Genomic DNA, 18,866 nt, shown 5'->3' with positions numbered 1-18,866 from the left:
AATATGCAAATGATCTTACATTTTCTGAATGTGTAACTAGACAAAGTCAAAGCAAAAGACTTTGGTTTAAGACTTTGCTTATAATACAGGACTCTTTTAAAAAGTAGCATGAAAGCATATCTTTACGTGTGTGTGTGTGTGTGTGTGTGTGTGAGTGTGTGAAGATGTGCTTTCATGCTACTTTTTAAAACAGCCCTGTATTATAAGCAAAGTACAGTAAGTACAGGGATACATTGCCCACATAAGACATTCATTTTATGATGTGCTCTATGTACCTGCAATTCAGGAATGAAAAAATTACATCTCTTTAAAAAGAGATGCTTACATTATTTTAAAAAATTGATAACCAAGAATTGATAAATTCAAATGGCAATCCTATACACATTTATCTGGGAGTTAACTCATTGGACTGCACATACCATAACAACCAATAGCAATAGCACTTAGACTTATATACCACTTCACAGTGCTTTACAGCTCACTCTAAGCAGTTTACAATCAACATATTGCCCCCAACAATCTGGGTTCTCATTTTACAGACCTCGGAAGGATAGAAGGCTGAGTCAATCTTGAGCCTGGTGAGATTCGAACTGCCAAACAATACATTTATTTCCAATATAGATTTTAGATCATAAAATACTGCATAAACATGAAACCATTTATACATGTAAAATTGAAACAGGAATTATATTCTGGAATATGGTACTATAAGTGGTGCTAAGATCAGCAGTGCAACAATGGCTAATCTTATTGACAGTTCTGCTTATTAACCTGACATGAAAAATAAATTCACTAGTCTTTAACAATTGAGAGTCAAGATTAGCTAATCTGAAATGCAATTAGAACTCTGCTGACAGAATTTAGGGTTTTATGGCAATTATGGTAGCATTTATGCTCATAAATGCTGGAAATCCTCTTGAAGACCAAATGAAGTGATCATTGATCATAAGGTCACAGGTCATAAATCTTGCAGGTAACATTTTCTTTTAGTCATTTGGTTAACAAATGATGCGGCACAATCGAATTCTCACTCAGTTATAAGCAAGATAGATGTCAAATTGAATTCTCAGTTTATGGAGGATATCATTTCCAAAAATGCAGAGACGTATTTGGTACACACACACCTTCCAGCAGTGTTGATCCTTGGTGACTCCTAGATTAGATCTTGCGGTTTTCTTGGCAAGATTTTCAGACATGGTTTCTTGCCAACGCCTCCTTCCTGGGGCTGAGAGAGTGACCTATTGAGGAATACTCAGCTGGCTTTGTGTTGAAGGTGGAACTAGAACTCAGTCTCCTGGTTTCTAGCCTGCTGCCTTTACTATTACCCTAAACTGGTTCTCTTTCACTAGATTAAAGGCTACTTTTTAGCATGCTTGTCTAATCATTTGACTAAGACAGGAAATGGAGGGAAAAAGGAAAAATCAAATAAAGAATTTGATAGAGATTTCTAGAAAATCTGGAATGAGAAAAGCAAGTTTGGAGGGGCTGAAGCAGCTAATTTGTGACATTCTCTGAATAAAAGACAGCGAAGGCAAATTGGCTGGTTCTATAGAAAATAGGACTCTGAAAAACAGAAAAGATAGAAACCATAACTGCAATAAATGATAAAGTTGGAACAAACGAGAGTGATGGAGGGCAATTCCCATTAGTAGTTGCTATGGTTCAGTCTATAAATCAGTATAAGTTATTTATTTTTATTTATTTATTTATGTAATTTATATGCTGTCCTTCTCCCGTAGGACTCAGGGCGGCTTACAAAACAAAACAAAGAATTACATAAACAATTTAAAATCAGTTTAAAGTTAAATTAAATTCAATTAAAAATTATTAAAATTTGAAAATCACCCCTACGGATTCAGCCCATTTGGTGAAAAAGCCACGTCTTCAATTCGCGGCGGAAGGAGAGGAGGTCCGGGGCTGTCCTGAGGCCGGTGGGCAACCCATTCCAGAGGATCGGCGCTCCCACAGAGAATGCTCTCCCCCTGTGGGCCGCCAGCCGACATTGTCTGGCTGACAGCACCCTGAGGAGGCCCGCTCTGTGAGAGCGCACCGGACGGTGGGAGGAAAGCAGGAGATGATCCTGCAGATACCCTGGGCCTAAGCCAGTTAGACCTCAGTATCTGATGCAACAGGATCCCAAATGATCCTGTCCTAGCTGCTCTTAACATATAATATCTAATGCAATATCATTTCTAGAAAGTAACAGGTACCTTCTTAGTGGCCTTCTTGCTCTAGAACAGGGGTGTCAAACTCAAGGCCTGTGGGACGGATGCAGCCTGCCAAGTGCTTAGATTTGGCCCACAGGACCACCCTGGAAACAGCAAAGGACTGGCTCACAGTGCTAGTCATTTTCGCTGGCAGAGGGTTGCAGGAAGCCATCGCATCCAAAAATGGAGCTCAGGAGCCCATTTTTGCTGACAGAGAGCTCGGGCCACCACAGGCATCCCCGACATGAGTGATGTCAAGCTAACCATGCCCACCCTGGCTCTCCGAGGTCCTGATGCGGCTCTCAAAGAAATAGAGTTGGACACCCCTGCATAATGTAACATAATGTATGCAGGTAGTTTTAGGTTAACAATGACAATTGGAACTGGAATTGCCATTGCTAAGTACCAAGGACATAAAGTGCAACATCAGATGAGTTAGTGCTTAGTGATGGCAATTCCTTTTCTGGTGTGGGCCCCAGCCTCGGGAATAGTCTCCTGTTGGAGATGAAGTCTACACACAAACATACACGAAACTCCTGAAAACTTGGCTCTGCCACTTGGTTTGGGTCACTGACAGGGGCTTGTTACATTGGGGACATCTGACTTGATAGAGAAGATTCCCACTTCCAGCCCCCCCCTCACCCCCAACTGTCTTGGTTTTTAACTTTTTTATTTAACTCTTCTAATTTTAATTGTCCTGTAGTACTTTTTTATTTTTTAATCATATCGTAAACCACTCAAAGTTGCTGTATAAGTGAAATGGGAACTATAAAATTGTAATCATCAAATAAGTTCCGATGGTTTTATTGCTGTCATTAGGAAAGGACCATGTGGGATGATAAGCAAAGACCTCACATGGTCACAACCTCTGACTTACTGTTGGCTTCTTCACTGACTTGGCTTATGTTGACTTACGACAGTTCATTAAGTGACCGTTCAAAGTTACAATGGCACTGAAAAAGTGACTTATGATCGTTTTTCACATGACCATTTCAGCATCCCATGAAAACTGACTCATATCTATGATGGCTGCAATGTCCTAAGGTCATGTGATCTCCTTTTGCAACCTCCTGACAAGCAAAATCAATGAGGAAGCTAGATTCACTTAACAACTGTGTTACTAACTTAAGACCTGCAGAAGTTCTCTTAACAACTGTGGCAAGAAAAGTCATAAAATGGAGGAAAACTCACTTAAGAAATGTCTCACTTAGCAACAGAAATTTTGGACTCAGTTGTGGTCGTAAGTAGAGATCTACCTGTATACTTAAAGTTTATAAATGGCTGCCCAATTTGAACAACGAGGAACTGTATGGCATACAATAAACCAGTAAACAAAGATATAAAAATAAAATACAAAATGCTAACTAAAAACAAACAAATCAATTAATCAGCAATCAGGAACTAAATTTATTGCATTCTTCCAGGTGTATTAGCTCCTGATGGCGTTTTTAGTTTTATGTTTAAACATCAACTTTGGCAAGAAGATTGACATAACAAAATGAACAGATTTATTTTACTGAGATTTTACTATGTTTTATTTTAAAGGTGTATGGTGTACTCCTAGGTAGAGTCCAGGTCAGCCTCTTTCTCTCATATTCGTTAGTAATAGGAGTTGCAATCTGACCTATTTCAAGGGTTGAGAAGGCTGATCCAGATTAATATTCACAGATCATGGCATAATAGATTATTTCTGATTCTCTAAACTACTCTTTAACTCCCAAGTTGGAAAGTTGGGAAACTGTGCTTTGATCTAGAAATAACAGAATATGCATGAATATATGTACACGTTCAAATTACATTTATTTATTGTTTTCTTTGATTTCTAAGCTACCAGCAATTCTTGTCAGTAACTATCATGAAAAATAGCATATGCTGACGATGCCTATGGTCCTTCTGAACGTATTATCTCACCTCAACATTTCAGAAAGGAACAATTTGATTAAATCACAAACCTTGTTTTCAGACACAACAGAGGTAATGTATACTTTCAGAAGAACAGTAATAATAATAGAGTTTGGAGAAAGGATACATATAGCTTGGATCATGTAAAGATTTAATGTGTAGACAAGCCAAGTCTGTATAAAGTACAAGACAGGGTGAGACTGTTTATTGCCAAGACAATCTGAGGCATAATGGAAGTCTGCCAGCAAAAGCATCATGTGGCTGCGCTTGCTTTTTTTTTAATTTCCATCATTTCCTTAGCTTTTGCTTTCATTTCTTGCTCCCTTTCAATCAGCATCGTTCGTTCTTTCTCCCACTCCTCAAGTTTCTCTTTGTATTTTGTAATGTCTTCTTCAGATGCTGGTAGTTTCTCCTCAACAAGTTGAGTAGTTAGGGTTAACAGCTTCCTAGATTCCACCTTGCCAAGGGAGTGGAGTTTAGAATTCAGCTCCTGTCATGGTTGGCATAAGAGAGAGAAAGAAAAAGAAACAGTTAATCAGTTTCACTACTTCAACAATAGACTGGTCTGGCCCATATAATCTTTCCTTCCTTTGGAACTGGAATTTCACATTTTATAACTGGCCTATTACGGCTGATTCACATTTATTCTTGGAAAATTGCCCTGGCCACAATAAATGAGCATTCAGCCTTTCCCAAAAGGAAAAACTAAACAAATGGTTTATATTTCAGATATTGGATAGGCTTTTTAGCATTACGTGGTGGGGTACTGTTGTTGTTTGTGTTTGTGTAGTCTTTGTTGTTGTTGTTTTGCTGTAATCTACCCTCCCAGATTCATATTGTTTGAATTGGGCAGCCCTATAAATCCAATAAATAAATAAACACTGACATATATAAGTTAGGGTTTTTTTTTTGTAAAAACAAAATATATTATTTAGTAATACAAAGCAGAGACAAAATTTATTAGTTTTTAGTTTGGCTAAGTGCTGGAGTAGGCTGAGCTACTAAAAGCATTAATAAAGCTTAACGAAAGCTCATTGCCCTAAAATTGACAAATGGCTTGCCAGCCATCCCAATGTTTTAGAGTTCTCTGGTCCCACCCTGTAGGCACCCTGCTGAGGCAAAGACTTATGCCAAGTTGCTTCAACCAACCTTACAGCTAACAGATGGGAATAATTAAAGTATCAATTGTATAATGAAGAGATCCCAGCTTCTTTATGCTATTGTGTGGTAGATTCCTATATGGCCTTTCTCTAAAGGTGTTTTTGAAGTTATGCTCAGCTCTGTGTAGGCAGCTGTTGAAAATGCTTTCATCCTGCCTCTGGGGTACACAAGAGTGGGTTGAAAGGAGGGACCTAGGCCAGACAGGACATTCCATCATCAAATAGATGGTGCAGTATTTCTTGCAACCCACTGCAGTGATGAATCATAAAAAAAAAATCCGCTTATGTGCTTTAAGATGCGGGGTCATTTGTAATTAGGGATATTTTTATAGGACAGCTTGACTTCAGAAGGCAACTTAATTGCCTTAAAAGAGAAACACCTCAGAGAACGAGAAGAAAACTATCTCAGAAAATTTGAACACCAGCAATTTAAAAATTCTGTGTGGTTTTTTTCCCAATAAAGATACTTACAGTAAATGAATTAATATAATTTATAAACCAAAGGATTAGCTGGCATTGGTTTTTAATAAGAATAATATTTAATAATAAGTCAGTAGATTTTAGTGGTGATACTGAAATATAGTTTTATCTTATGTTACTTATCTATATATTAAATTATTGTATTTTACTTCAATTTCATTTTAAATTGTTTTGATAGAATTTTATTAATCATTTTGTTTAGACTCTGTATTTTAATATGGATTATGGGCTAATCAATAAACTAAACTAATAACTAACTAAACTAATATGGTCAAATAAGACGCATAGTAAACCAGTCTTCTAAATTTCTTAGACCACAGCCTACTGAATAAATGACTCTTAATTCTCTGTACAACTATATTATTAATCATTTTCTATCATTCACTTAATACATGAACCTTTAATTCGGCCAGGAATTCAAACGAATAGTTGAATCACCAAAATATAACTGGTACTAAACTCTCATTGATTCAGCAGCTGGTAGTTTATAGTTTCTCTTTTGGAAGATGAGGATGACATTTGCTCTCCTCCCAACCTCCGAAATTTTACTCCAAGTGTTCTCAAATATTAGTAAAATGACTCTGAAATGACCTCTGCTTAGTATCTTCAGTAATCTATCTGGCCCTGGTTAAATTTAGTTTATTTCTCTTTTGCCTATTTTATACTGCAGTTTCCCCATACTTCTGGTGGCATAATGCTGACCATTCCTCTTCTAATGGAAGACAGTCACAAAAACAGGAGTCAGTAGTTCCGCATACTCAAGAACACTCGTTATTTTTATATCTCCTGCAAGCTTTGGCTCATTCTGAAATTTAGCTATTCTAACAGAGTTCCTACAATTTTAGAAGACCATCTTGCAGTCTTCTTCAGGTATGTCCCCCTCCTTCCATCCCCTCTTTTTCCTTTAATGTTTTAGAGAACTCTACATGTATTCATGTTGGCCTCTTTAGATCATTCCTGTTTTTCTTTCTTGTGGGGACTGTTTGAGACTGCCCCTGAAATATACCATTTTGTAGAATTTCCCAGTTGTATTTTCCACCTTCTGACCAATGAAGCTCCCAGTAAGAGAGAGCAAGAATAATTTGGGCCTCTAACTCTTGGCAAAGTTAGATTCCCATCAGATGATCAAAATAACTGAAAACTAAGCATCATCGTTACTGCATACATCTTTGAAAACTGGTTACCAGATGTAGAAAGGCGTCATTTATTTTTTCTGCTTGCCCTGGTTGTCTATACAAAACTCCCAAAGTGGCGTCATTTTCTCTTTATCTCTCATTATTATTCCCAGATACTTTCAACATGCTCTGCTGAATTTCTGTTCAAGTACATTTTTCTTTTATGTACCATGTAGCATCCCTCCATCCTTCCTTTTGAAGGTCTGTTCCTTTTGAATAAACTACAGACTGCCATGGCTATGTGCCAATCATGACTATCATCCCAATATGTTTCAGTGATACCAATCACTTTATATTTGTCTTTGTTTTCCTGAATTAGGATCTCTTGTTCTCCCTATTTCCTTCACAATCGCCATGTATTAGTGCAGAAATAGCAGCATTCTGATCTATTGACACTTGGTATTGTGCAAAACTCATCCTAGTCTCCTCTTCTCCTTTGTGTTCTGCTTTCTTTGTCCTAATCTTTGGATGCATATTAGGTCTTGGACTTTTGCCATCCTTACCCTTTTAGTTTAATTTAATGCCCTAATGGTTAGCAACAGCAATAGATCTTAGACTTACTGTTCCATAGTGCTCTACAGCACACTCTGAGCAGTTTACAATGTCAGCATATTGCCCCAACAATCTGGGCTCTAATTTTACTGGCCTCGGACAGATAGAAGGCTGAGTCAACCTGAAGCCCACATCAGGATCAAACTCCAGGCTATGGACAAAGTTAGTCTGCAATACTGCATTCTAACCACTGTGCCACCAGGGCTCATGAGTCCTAATGGTGAGACAGGCAAGATGACTGTCAAACACTTGACAGATATTTTAGGTACTGATAAAACATTCAATATTTTATAATCTTTTCTCAATCCTGGTGACTTCTGATTATTTAGACTTCAATTGAGCCCGGGGATGTCAAACTCAAGGCCAGTGGGCTAGATTCGGCCTGTGGTGTGTTTAGATCGAGCCCGCAGGGCCACCCTAGAAACAATGAAGAACCGGCCCGTGATGCCTGCCAGCAAAAATGGAGATCGGGAGAGCTGTGTGTGGCCCTCCCAGGCTCCATTTTCGGCCGCGATGGCCTCCTGCAGCCCTCTGCCAGCAAAAACAGAACTTGGGGAGGCCATGTGTGGCCCGCCAGGGCTCCGTTTTAGCTGGCAGAAGGCTGCATGAGGTCATTGTGGCTGAAAACAGAGCCTCAACGAGTGAGGTTGAGCTGCCCATGCCCCCCCCACCCCACAGGCACGCTCCCCTTGGCACACAACCCTGATGCGGCCCTCAATCAGATTGAGTTTGACACCTCTGCCTTAAAAGATATACAGTATAGAGTACAGTATATCTAGCTTTTTCTTAGGAGGTGATAGTATACCTAGGAGAAACCATACAGAAACTACTGTATGAGGAAATTAGATTTGAGATGACATTTTAAAATCCTTCAACAAACAGTGAACTTCAACTTGGGTCTTTATCTAACAGGTGTAGTCCAACATTCTAACCATTAAGGTATATCAGCTCTATGTAATCACTTACATAAAGATGTCATTCAATAACTAGTCAAAGTGAAGGAAGCTAATAAATCTAAAGCCTTCTGAAGGAGGGAAACTAATAAATCTAAAGCATTTTGAGATGATGAGGGTCTAAAAAGAATAAATATGATCCTGTGATACACATTTTCTATATCCCATAATGAAATGAGAATTACGGGAAAACTTTCCAGCAGATATATGATGCAAAGGACATGAGGTTAGGAGTGACATTTCATTTTAATTATTAGGCGTTTCACTTATTAAGGCAGGTATATGAAAAGTAAAAACAGATTCTCAGCAACCAGGTAGTAGAAAAATGACACTGAACATGATTTTCTCCAGGCAAATTCCTGTCTGAAACAGTAAGAAAGTAGCTTAGCATCAATACCCAAGAACCTGGTGCCATTACTAGTGGGGTAGCAATGAAGTCTTATTTCCTCAGGAGGGGAAAAAAACCAGAAGTGGAAGGAAACTGCATACCTTAAAACGGTTTAGATATTCAGGCAGTCGAAGCACCTCGTTTTCTTCTGGTGGCGTTTGTTTTGGTGCTTCTTCTGAATCCTTGGGGTCTTCTGGAGAAACCTTGGGTTCAGGTGCTGGGTGCAAAATGTCTCCCAGAACATCAACCTTTGCAGCAAAAGAGCAAAAATGTCGTGGATGGCTTAAAATAACATAAGAAAGTGTCATATGTGCGGATATCTTTTCACAGTTTATGCATCTTCCTTAACATTTTGAGAACATTAAAATTAAAAGCCAAACAAAAGTTAGGAATTAAATTTGAACAGTAGATTGAAAATAGGATGTAATATCTTAATTTTTTGTTTTTGTTTTTTTCCAAAACTATGGTTTTAACTGCAGAATAGGGTTTAACTTTATGGAAAGCATGTATTGTAAACTGAAAATATAAAACAACAATATATAACAAATATTTAAAGACCAAAATAGTTTTAAAAGACTGAAAATATTAAGAATTTTTAAGTTGGGTTTTCAGTGTTTGTATGTTGGTTGAATGAAGGAGACCAGGCCTTTCTGAAATTACCGTATTTATCGGCGTATAACGTGCACTTTTTCATCTTGAAAATAATGTGGAAATCGCATGTGCGCGTTATACACCGATATGTATTAAAAAATACTGTAAAAAGAACGAATGGTGAGTTTACAGCATCTGAGACACTGTTAGAGATAGCCTGGGGTATGTTGGGGTCTTGGGCAGGGTGAAATGCTCCCGGTTTGGACTGGCTCGGGCGAGTAGGTAGCGATGGCGGCGGGCAGTTCGGAGAACCGGTAGCAAAAATCCCTGCCCCTGTCCCCCATGCCCAGCTGAGCCCCGCGATCATCAGAGGCTTTTTTCCCTTTTAAATGGCTCTGAGCAGCCAAGCTCTGACATCCCAGCTGAATTGCCTTCTAATTAGGCAACTCAGGATCAGGATCGCCAGAGCCATGTAAAAGAAAAAAAGTTTCTTTTTCTCTCCCCCGCCCCTCTCCCAGCCTCCAGCTTCCTTACCTTAGTTGCTGATTGCATGACGATCGCAATCCATGCATCAGCAATCAACTGAATATCCCTGGCTATAATCAAGCTCATCGGTGAGCAGCTCTTTCTGCCTGCCTGCCTTGACTTAGGAATTCTGGGAGTTGAAGTCCACAAGTCTTAAAGTTGCCAAGATTGGAGATCCCTGTTCTGTTGGGTAAGTTTTTTTCCCCTTTGGGAGCTTTAAAAAAAATAGTTAATTGGGGGATTTTTTAGTTGTTCTTTTTTTAGACTTAGACATTTAAAGTTTAGGAAGTTTTAAATTTAGCTGCTTTTATATAAAATAAAAATAAATAAAAATAACATAATATTTGTGCAGCTTTCTGAGATTTAGTGTGTTTCTGTAGTGTTTCACTCTAACTACACAAACACACAAAATCTCACAAAGCTGTATGTGGAATTTTGTGTGTGTAAAGTGTGAAAGTTGGTTTTTTCGGCTTTTTGTGGCTGTGTGAGGTTCCTGCTTGTTGCAGGGGCCATTTTGGGTCTAGCACAGCTGCTTTTACATTGTGGGTGAGCCAGTTGTGTGCAGTGCATTGTGACTGTGCTTAAATATTAATTTAAAAAGTTTTGAACTACCTTTGTTATGCTTCAAAGTTCTTTATTTAAAATTTACTTTTTTTCCTGAAACTTCCCTCTTAAAATTAAGGTGCGTGTTATACGCCAGTGCGCGTTATATGCCAATAAATACGGTACTATTGATTTTTTATTGACTGCAAGTAAGTCACAGATGCTCTTTGCTGATAATAGTTTGAATGTTTGTAACAACTACAAGAAGAGAATACAACGTATTATGCAGGGGTGGGTTCTAAAATTTTTTACTACCGGTTCTGTGGGCGTGGCTTATTTTGTGGGCATGGCTTGATGGCCATGTGACAATTATTTAGGATTTAGCAGAGGTACTGGTCTACCAGGTTTTTAACTGCTTGCAGAGCTGTACTGATCTACCCATTTATTTTTGCAGACACTGATCTACTCATTTGTTTTCTTTTAACACTGATCAGCTGTAGGGCAGCCCTTTGAAGCCCGCGGCAAGAGTTTAAACAGTTTTTTTCCCTCTAGCCATCAGCTGGGACTCAGGAGGCAGCAAGAGATTGGAGGTGGGGCCAAATAAAAGGTAAGAATAATACGGGGGATGGGTGGGGGTGGGGCAGAACCGGTTCGGTGACATCATATCATCACTGCTACCGGCTCGGTGGAACCGGGCCGAACCGGGAGGAACCCACCACTGGTATTATGTTATATAATTTCTATCTGAATTCCTGTTTTGGAAAGAAAAGGCTTCGTATCATGTTCCCTATGGTTTTCAACAGAATCATGTAGCTGTACCCTTTATTTGATAACAGGCAAACAAAAAGCCTGAAAGTCTGAATGGAAATTTGAGCGACTCTGTATTACTAGTTTTTGAATGTGTTTTCCAGAAGTTGGTATTCCTCAGCACTGTGGGAAGAGTTACTAGATTCAAGGAATAGGAAAATTAGCTGCATTATCAATAACTGCCAGAAGCAGAATCAGCAATGAGGTAAGGGTGAAGAAAGCATTTGTCTGGGCTTTCTGGAAAACATTTTTCTCTAAGGGGAAGATTTATTTACTTATTTATCAATCAATTTTCTATACCACCCATCATTCTTACATGACTCTGACGATTTACAAATAATAAATAAATAAAATTATATAAAAGCCATAGTTAAAAACAATTAATAAACAGAATTAAAAAATTGAAAAAGCAGAGGGAGCACTTTCACCCCGCCGTCCCCACAAGGTTGTATGAAACTCTTAGTCCCAGTTGATACAGTAGTTTTCAAGAAATACTTCAATGCATATTCAACCTATATAAAACAGTGCCAAGAATAGTAGCAACCCGGCTGCTGAGTCCCAAATAGATCAGGCCACATTTGGTTAAATGAGTTTTCACTTACTGCTTCCTGGCAAAGTTTCACATCTTCAGGAAGCAAGGCCACATCCTCCATTACTTTCAAGGCTCTGTTCAGATATCCCGGGGTCCACATGAGTGGCATTAGGTGGTAAACAGCTCGCAATCCTTTCTGTAGCTCCACTTTACCTGTGATTTAATAGCCGTTTACTCCATTGCTTAAACCAGAAAACAAAGCTAATGCGTGGGATCAAAGAGATGTGGTGATGAATATGATACTAGAAAGTAGGTCAGCATTTTCTTTAAAAAATGAATATGGAGTTCTAGTGAGTTGGGAGAAAAAATTAACTGAGATTATAGGATATGGAAAGGAATAGTTTCACACCTTCTTCTATGTAGAAGACAAAATCTCCTCCTCTATTATTGCAGTTAGATTCAAAGCAGAAAGCAGGTACTGTATATCAGCCGTCCCTAACCTTTTAGACTGGCAGTGGCGGTAGTGACAGTGGCAGCAGTGGTGGGGAGGAGTGAGAGGGTATGCTTTTGCATGCAACCTAGATCCTGAGCATGCACAAATGAAGCTTTGTGCACTCACACGCCATTTGCAAACTGCTGTTTCCCAATGGGCTATGTATTGGTACCAATCCGCAGCTCGGGGGTTGGGGACCCCTGCTGTACAAAATTCCCAGAGGGATGTTAAGAAATGCATTCAGAATGCTTTTCAGTGTCTCCCTTTGCTTTTATAGTTCTCTACAATTCACCAAAAGGGCCTTTAAACAATGTTGAAGCAACATCTGTATAATTCTTCTCGGAAAAGAGTGTCTGGTTTCAATAAGTATTTCTTGGCCTAGTTGAGATTAAGTTCTATACTCTTATTTATTTATTTGACTGATTGATACAGTTCCCATCTCAACTAGTGAGTTTTAAATCTGGTAAACAGATTTAAAATAAAGTAAAAACAATTACAAACATTGGAAAAATTAAAACATACAGTACTATTATAAACCAGCCTTAGACTTAGAATAACTTTATTGTCACTTTGAATGTACACTAATTGGCATACATTAAAATGAAATTCCGTTGCATACACCTCTCATAGGGTCTCTACCTCTAATCACCAATATAACTAAGAAAGGGGTCCCTGCATGCACGAGAATGTTGCTTGCCAGTGAAACGGGCAACATATAAATTTCATAAATAAATGAGCATCTTTTATTCTTTATACAAATATATTCCATTAGATCTGGTATAATTGCAAAATGCATACAGCACAACAGAAAATAGCTTCTGACCTTCAGAATGTTCAGGTGAATCTTTTGTCTACAGAAATAAAGTGATTTGCTAAAGCCAATCCCTTTTTAAACTGTTCAGGGATGTATTTTAAAGATTTGAAAATGCTAATCAAAGACAGATTTTTAAAAGGATAGCTGAAGTGGGATAAAAGTGTGGTGCTAATTGGTTTACAATTTTGATCTCTACTGGCACTTTTTAAACTGTACCATAAGGTAAAATCAGGATCAGCATCTAATCCTGATGTGTCATCTTCGCTCTTATCACAGCTGAGAAACCAATGTATGCAAAAGGGTAACTATCTAACGCTTTTTGATAAAGCCTCTCTCTCACCTGAAGGTAGTAGGCCAATTAACAACTATTCATAGGTGAGGGCAAGGGAATTTTAATGGACACAATAAAGCCATTGTAAAATATAAAAGACACTGAAATAGAGGGAATTCAGATACTCTATGCTGAATTTTAATCAAAAGATAAATGCCAGAATAAATTGAAGGGATTATGGACTACCATGGAGGGAACATTCTCTCTTCTTTGAATGTTAATTTATGGTTTCTAATACATACTAAATAATAATTGAATTTAGAGAAATAATCTCCCCTTACGTACAAGTAGAATTTTTAAGAAAACTGGGCTAGAAGAAGGACATTTCAAATATATCTTTCTCTGAGCAGTCTGGCCCCAGTTCAAGTTGGGTCCAGGCCCTATTCAGCTTTAAACCAATACCTACTAATATTCCTAGTAAGTTAACTTACAGCAAAGGAATCTATAATGCTACATAGAAAATTGTTAATCTTGGGGCTCTAGTTAGAAAATAGCAACAGACTTCCTCATATATAACTAAAGAATAATGCTTACTTGTTACCATTTATCATCTTTTTCAAATGAACATTTTGTGGGAATGTGGCTGAGAGGATGACAGAAAGATAGATTCTACCTTTTGGGCTTTTCAAATATTCATGGGAACTTTGGCCAGCCTGTGAATTTTGCATTATGTGGACTGAATGTCAATATGCTTAACTTGATTTAGTATTAATTTTGTACTGCATCAAGACATATTAGTATTTAATTGAAGAAATTCCATTTACTCCAAACAAATCAATAAAGCAATACAGACTTTTTTTTCAATTAAATATTTGTTAAAACTTACCAAGAAGGGCAAGGCCATATAGCTGAGAACTAAATCCTACTGTGTCAGTCTGCTTGAGCCCCACTAATAACAGAGATGCTCCAAGATTTTTCTCTTCTTCCCACTGAAAACAGGAAATATTGCTTGAAAAATGTGTATAACCCTGTTATACATCCCTCCCAATTCTCTGCTTTGTTAAACTAAGTCTCTATCTGTAATGTGCTTCAGCAAGTGGCAGGGCCCTTGTTTAGGTCTCATTTTAGGGCTTGCTGAACTCTAAGCAGGCTTGGGCCTCGTTAATATTTGGGTAGGTAACAGTGGTGAAATCCAATTTTTTTTACAGCTGGTTCTGTGGGCTTGGCTTGGTGGGTGTGGCTTGGTGGGCGTGACTAGAGAAGGATATTGTAAAATCTCCATTCCCACCCCACTCCAGGGGAAGGATACTGCAAAATCCTCATTCCCTCCCCACTCCTGGGGAAGGATATTGCAAAATCTCCATTCCCACCCTACTCTGGGGCCAGCCAGAGGTGGTATTTGCCGGTTCTCCAAACTGCTCAAAATTTTCGCTACCAGTTCTCCAGAACCTGTCAGAACCTGCTGGATTTCACCCCTGGTAGGTAACCTTCAGGGAATATCAGAGCTCTAAACTAGAGTCTAAAGAAAACTCTTACGAACTTCAACTCAGCATGGCTGGCTGGGGAATTCTGGGAGATGAACTCCACAGTCTTAAAGTTGCCAGAGTTGGACATCCCTGCTCTGAAGTTCAAAAAAGTTCAAAAAAGAAAACATGAATGAACTCATGTCAAAGCACTTCTAATCTGTTGCTATGACAATTTATGGCATGTCCACAATGTAATGAGGAACTAACTTCAACTTGAAAGCTTTTCTTTTCATTTCTTCCCTCCTTTTCTCGCTATACATGTCCTCTCTCACACAGAGAAAGCGGACAGCAATGCGAAAACAGCAACAGGCCATAACAGCAACTTCCTTCACTTGTGGGTGTAAATACAAGACTTCTTAAAAATCTCAGAAAGAAACTGAGCTTCACTTGAGTTTAGGAAGGAAGTTAACTGTAAAAGTGAATCCATGTTTTTCCCCCCAGTTTTTTTAAAAACAAGACTATTTTTTTAGTTCAGTTGAAGCCAAGGAGATGTTTGGGGAAAAGGAAGAGTAACCATGGGGTCAATCAAGGGCCATATACCAGCTGGCATAGCTTGGAAACTTAAATTACCCCTAAGGATGTTAAGCCTCTTCAACTTGGCTTTAAATCATATTTTGAAAGTATGGACATGCGGCATTTGAATCCTATTATTCTTTAGCCATAACCACAAACATTTCATTATGCAAGTAGCTTACCGTAAGTTCTGATTTGGTTGCCAAATATTTGTACATGGTATAAAGAGAGAGAAGTTGGGTGGACACCTCAGTAAAATCTTCCTGTATCATTATCTCAGTCACTACAGCCATAGCATCTAAAAATAATAAAAACAAGCATTAAAATGGTTGCTTAAACGTATTACAATAATTATCTCACCAATGTATTTATAGAAATGAACATATCAAACTGTTTATTTCAGATTAACATGACATAAACAAGTAATTAAAAATCTTAATGACATTATGGTGAAAGATAAACAACGTAAAAATTAATATCATTTCAGGACTGATATATATATATATATGGTTTTCCCACAACCTGAAAAAAAGAAAGCTGGTTTGGCAAAAGGAATTTGAATTCCTAAAACTGCAGAATAATAAAATATCCTATTCAAATATCTGCTGACTTCACAATTTGATCTAATTTTTTGGGTAATATTTAAAAAGCCAATTTTCATTATTTTGGAAGTGTAAAATGATGGAGAGACACTTACAACATATGAAATGAACTAGCACTATTATTATTCTGGTTTAATTTAATATCCCTAAATTTGTTGCCCAAATTTTAATCATGTAATTGCAGGGATGCTGTAACAATCATTAAGTACAAAAATCAGTTGTAAGTTTTCAGTGTTGTAACTTTGAACAGTTATTAAACAAATGTTTGTATTTTGAGGACAACCTATATATCTGTTTTATGAGAAGAAGTCAGTCATTGCATCAATCTTGCCACCTGCTTTACTTCTATTATCCCTTTTCTTTTTAAAAAAATATCTATTCTTGAAATCATGGCAAATCCCGGATCTGCGCACTTTCTGCCGTGCCTTAAAGACGTTTCTGTTTCATCAAGCCGGACTGACCTGACCTAACTTTTTAAATTGTTTTAATTTTAAATTGTTAAATTATGGGTTTTAATATAGGGGTGTTTTAATTGTGGGCCAAATTAATTTAATTGGATTTTAATATTGTTTTAAATTTTGTATTTTCTGTATTTTATCTGCTGGCTGTTCACCGCCCCGAGTCCTTTGGGAGAAGGGCGGTATACAAATACAATAAACATAACAAACAAACAAACATAAAGAAATATGCTCAAAAATGGCCACGTCCAGGAAAGTAGAAATGCACAATACATATTAAGGGTGAAATACTTAATATATACATAATATCTAATGCTTAATAAATTTGTTTCTTACTTTCATAGTTCTCATCTTTTATAAAAGAATCCAATAATAAATTGAAGGTAAAACTATCTGGAATTATTCCAAACTGGACCTGGAAAAAAATGAGCAGAGAACAAAGTTGTGTTAATGCCGTACTTCTGAATGCATGACATGGCTGAGCAAGTCTAAAGAGATGTCTATCAGTATGCATTCCGCTTCTGTTTTCGCTTTCATAGATGGACATGGGAACATAAGAAAGAATTTGCAGAGCAGCTTGTGCTGGAAGAATTCAGTTGTTGTACCCGTTGGCTAGCATAGGATCTATGTTTTTCAAACTTGGCAACATTAAATTTTGTACATTTCATCTCCCCGCATTCTGCGGCTGAAGCCCACACATCTTTAAAGTTACCAAGTTTGAAAAATGCTACTTCAGAGAGGCAGCATTAATTGACTTATGCTTCAGGAAATCCATGACAGCTTTCCCACCTCCCTTCCATTAAGCTAATCTTTTAATCAAGAAGAGAGGCTGAATTTATACATCCAGCAGACCTCATGTTATGTTTTCTTTTCATCATCAGAGATTAGGGCCCATAACCATCTGGCTACGTGAATGTACCCAGCCACTTTCTACTTGTGAACTTTTACAAAGAAATTAGTACTCTTATTTTTCATTAAGCACAGGCATGAGCTCTCACAGGGACACGTATTATATTCTCCAACACGCACTATATGAATGGCCTTTGCATTCCAAGCCAAGGAGAGATGGTATTTTGAAATTTCTGCCATTTCCTTTTGTTTCCTGCTATGCTTTGGCACACCAGGAAAGAAGAACATGTTTTTATATCCTTTCATGCCAAGCCTTCAAAACGTTTAGCAATAAGAACCATTTCCTTTAACTGCACATTGACATTGAAGTATCTTTGTACCGCTGACGCAGGAGACCTCAAAAATCTAACTCGAGTGCCAGACAAAAACATAAGGCAGTAAGTACTTCAAGGAATGTGGCTCTTGTAGCCCAGGAAAATGGCTCAGGCAGATATTTCTGCTTTTGTTCAAAACAGTTCTCAGTTAAATAGAAATCATTCCTTTAAATGCTTACTGTAGTGCAAGGCTGTCAAATTTCCAGCTCGCGGGCCGGATGCATCACACACTGGCCACGCCCATGCCAGATTTAGCGAAGGGAAAGAAAGTCCCGATACGTCACGTGACACCGCCGTGACGACCTGAGTTCGACACCCTGCTGTAGTGTGTGCAGTCTGATTAAATAAATCAAGCTATTTATCAAATCCCTTAATAAACAAATTGATTGCAATCTAGGCCAAAGTTTTAAAGGTATTCATTGATGGATTTCAGTGGGAGAGATCTAAGCGGGGTTAAATTACCCTTATTGAAATCAAGAAAGTATTTCTTTACCTTGGCCAGATCATATACGTAATATATGTATCTGTTCAGAATTTCAGCATAACTAATTAATGCCCTTTATAAAAAAAACAAGTAAAAATAACTCTTACTTTAAATTTTAAAATAGCAAGGTAATCCTTTTATTGTGGAATCCAGATGCAGTGTGGAATATATTAATATATTGGAGCCTCGGCAGCACAGTGGTTAGAGTGTAGTACTGCAGATTACTTCTGCTAATTGCTGGCTGCCTGCAGTTTGGCAGTTCAAATCCCACCAGGCTCAAGGTTGACTCAGCCTTCCATCCTTCCGAGGTGGGTAAAATGAGGACCCAGATTGTTAGGGGCAATATGCTGACTCTGTAAACTGCTTAGAGAGGGCTGTGAAGCACTGTAAAGCGATATATAAGCCTAAGTGCTATTGCTATTGCTATTAATACGTTTATTAATAAGATGAAATCACATATACTCATTATTTGAATAATTGCAATCCAAGTATTAGCAATTTTTTCAATAACAATATTTCCTGACATCCATATATATATATAGCTTAAGTGCTACAGAATGTGCCCCCTTCTTAAACGTTTTACATTAAAAGATTAATATGTCTTTGCAAATAAAGCCTACAATAACTATTTATGAATCCTTGTTAGAATATACTGAGAAATTTAAAA

At 37.9% G+C, this 18,866-nt stretch overlaps 1 protein-coding gene across 1 annotated transcript in view; it reads right to left on the bottom strand.

Annotated features, from left to right (window-relative positions):
* Positions 1-4,243: 4,243 nt before the first annotated feature.
* MRPS27 (mitochondrial ribosomal protein S27) overlaps positions 4,244-18,866 on the bottom strand; it is a 45,725-nt gene continuing 31,102 nt past the window's right edge. The window contains exons 6-11 of the mRNA XM_034441170.3: positions 16,829-16,907; positions 15,615-15,730; positions 14,280-14,382; positions 11,886-12,028; positions 8,919-9,065; positions 4,244-4,599 (exon numbers count right to left, since the gene is read on the bottom strand). Of these exons, the coding sequence (XP_034297061.2) occupies positions 4,363-4,599; positions 8,919-9,065; positions 11,886-12,028; positions 14,280-14,382; positions 15,615-15,730; positions 16,829-16,907 (825 nt within the window). The 3' untranslated portion in view covers positions 4,244-4,362. The remainder of the gene's footprint in view (positions 4,600-8,918; positions 9,066-11,885; positions 12,029-14,279; positions 14,383-15,614; positions 15,731-16,828; positions 16,908-18,866) is intronic.

Source organism: Pantherophis guttatus, chromosome 2 (assembly GCF_059756535.1).
Source record: "Pantherophis guttatus breed Tessera chromosome 2, ASM5975653v1, whole genome shotgun sequence".
NCBI lineage: Eukaryota > Metazoa > Chordata > Lepidosauria > Squamata > Colubridae > Pantherophis > Pantherophis guttatus.
The sequence above is the reverse complement of the archived record's forward strand: the minus strand, read 5'-3'. Positions and strand labels throughout refer to the sequence as shown.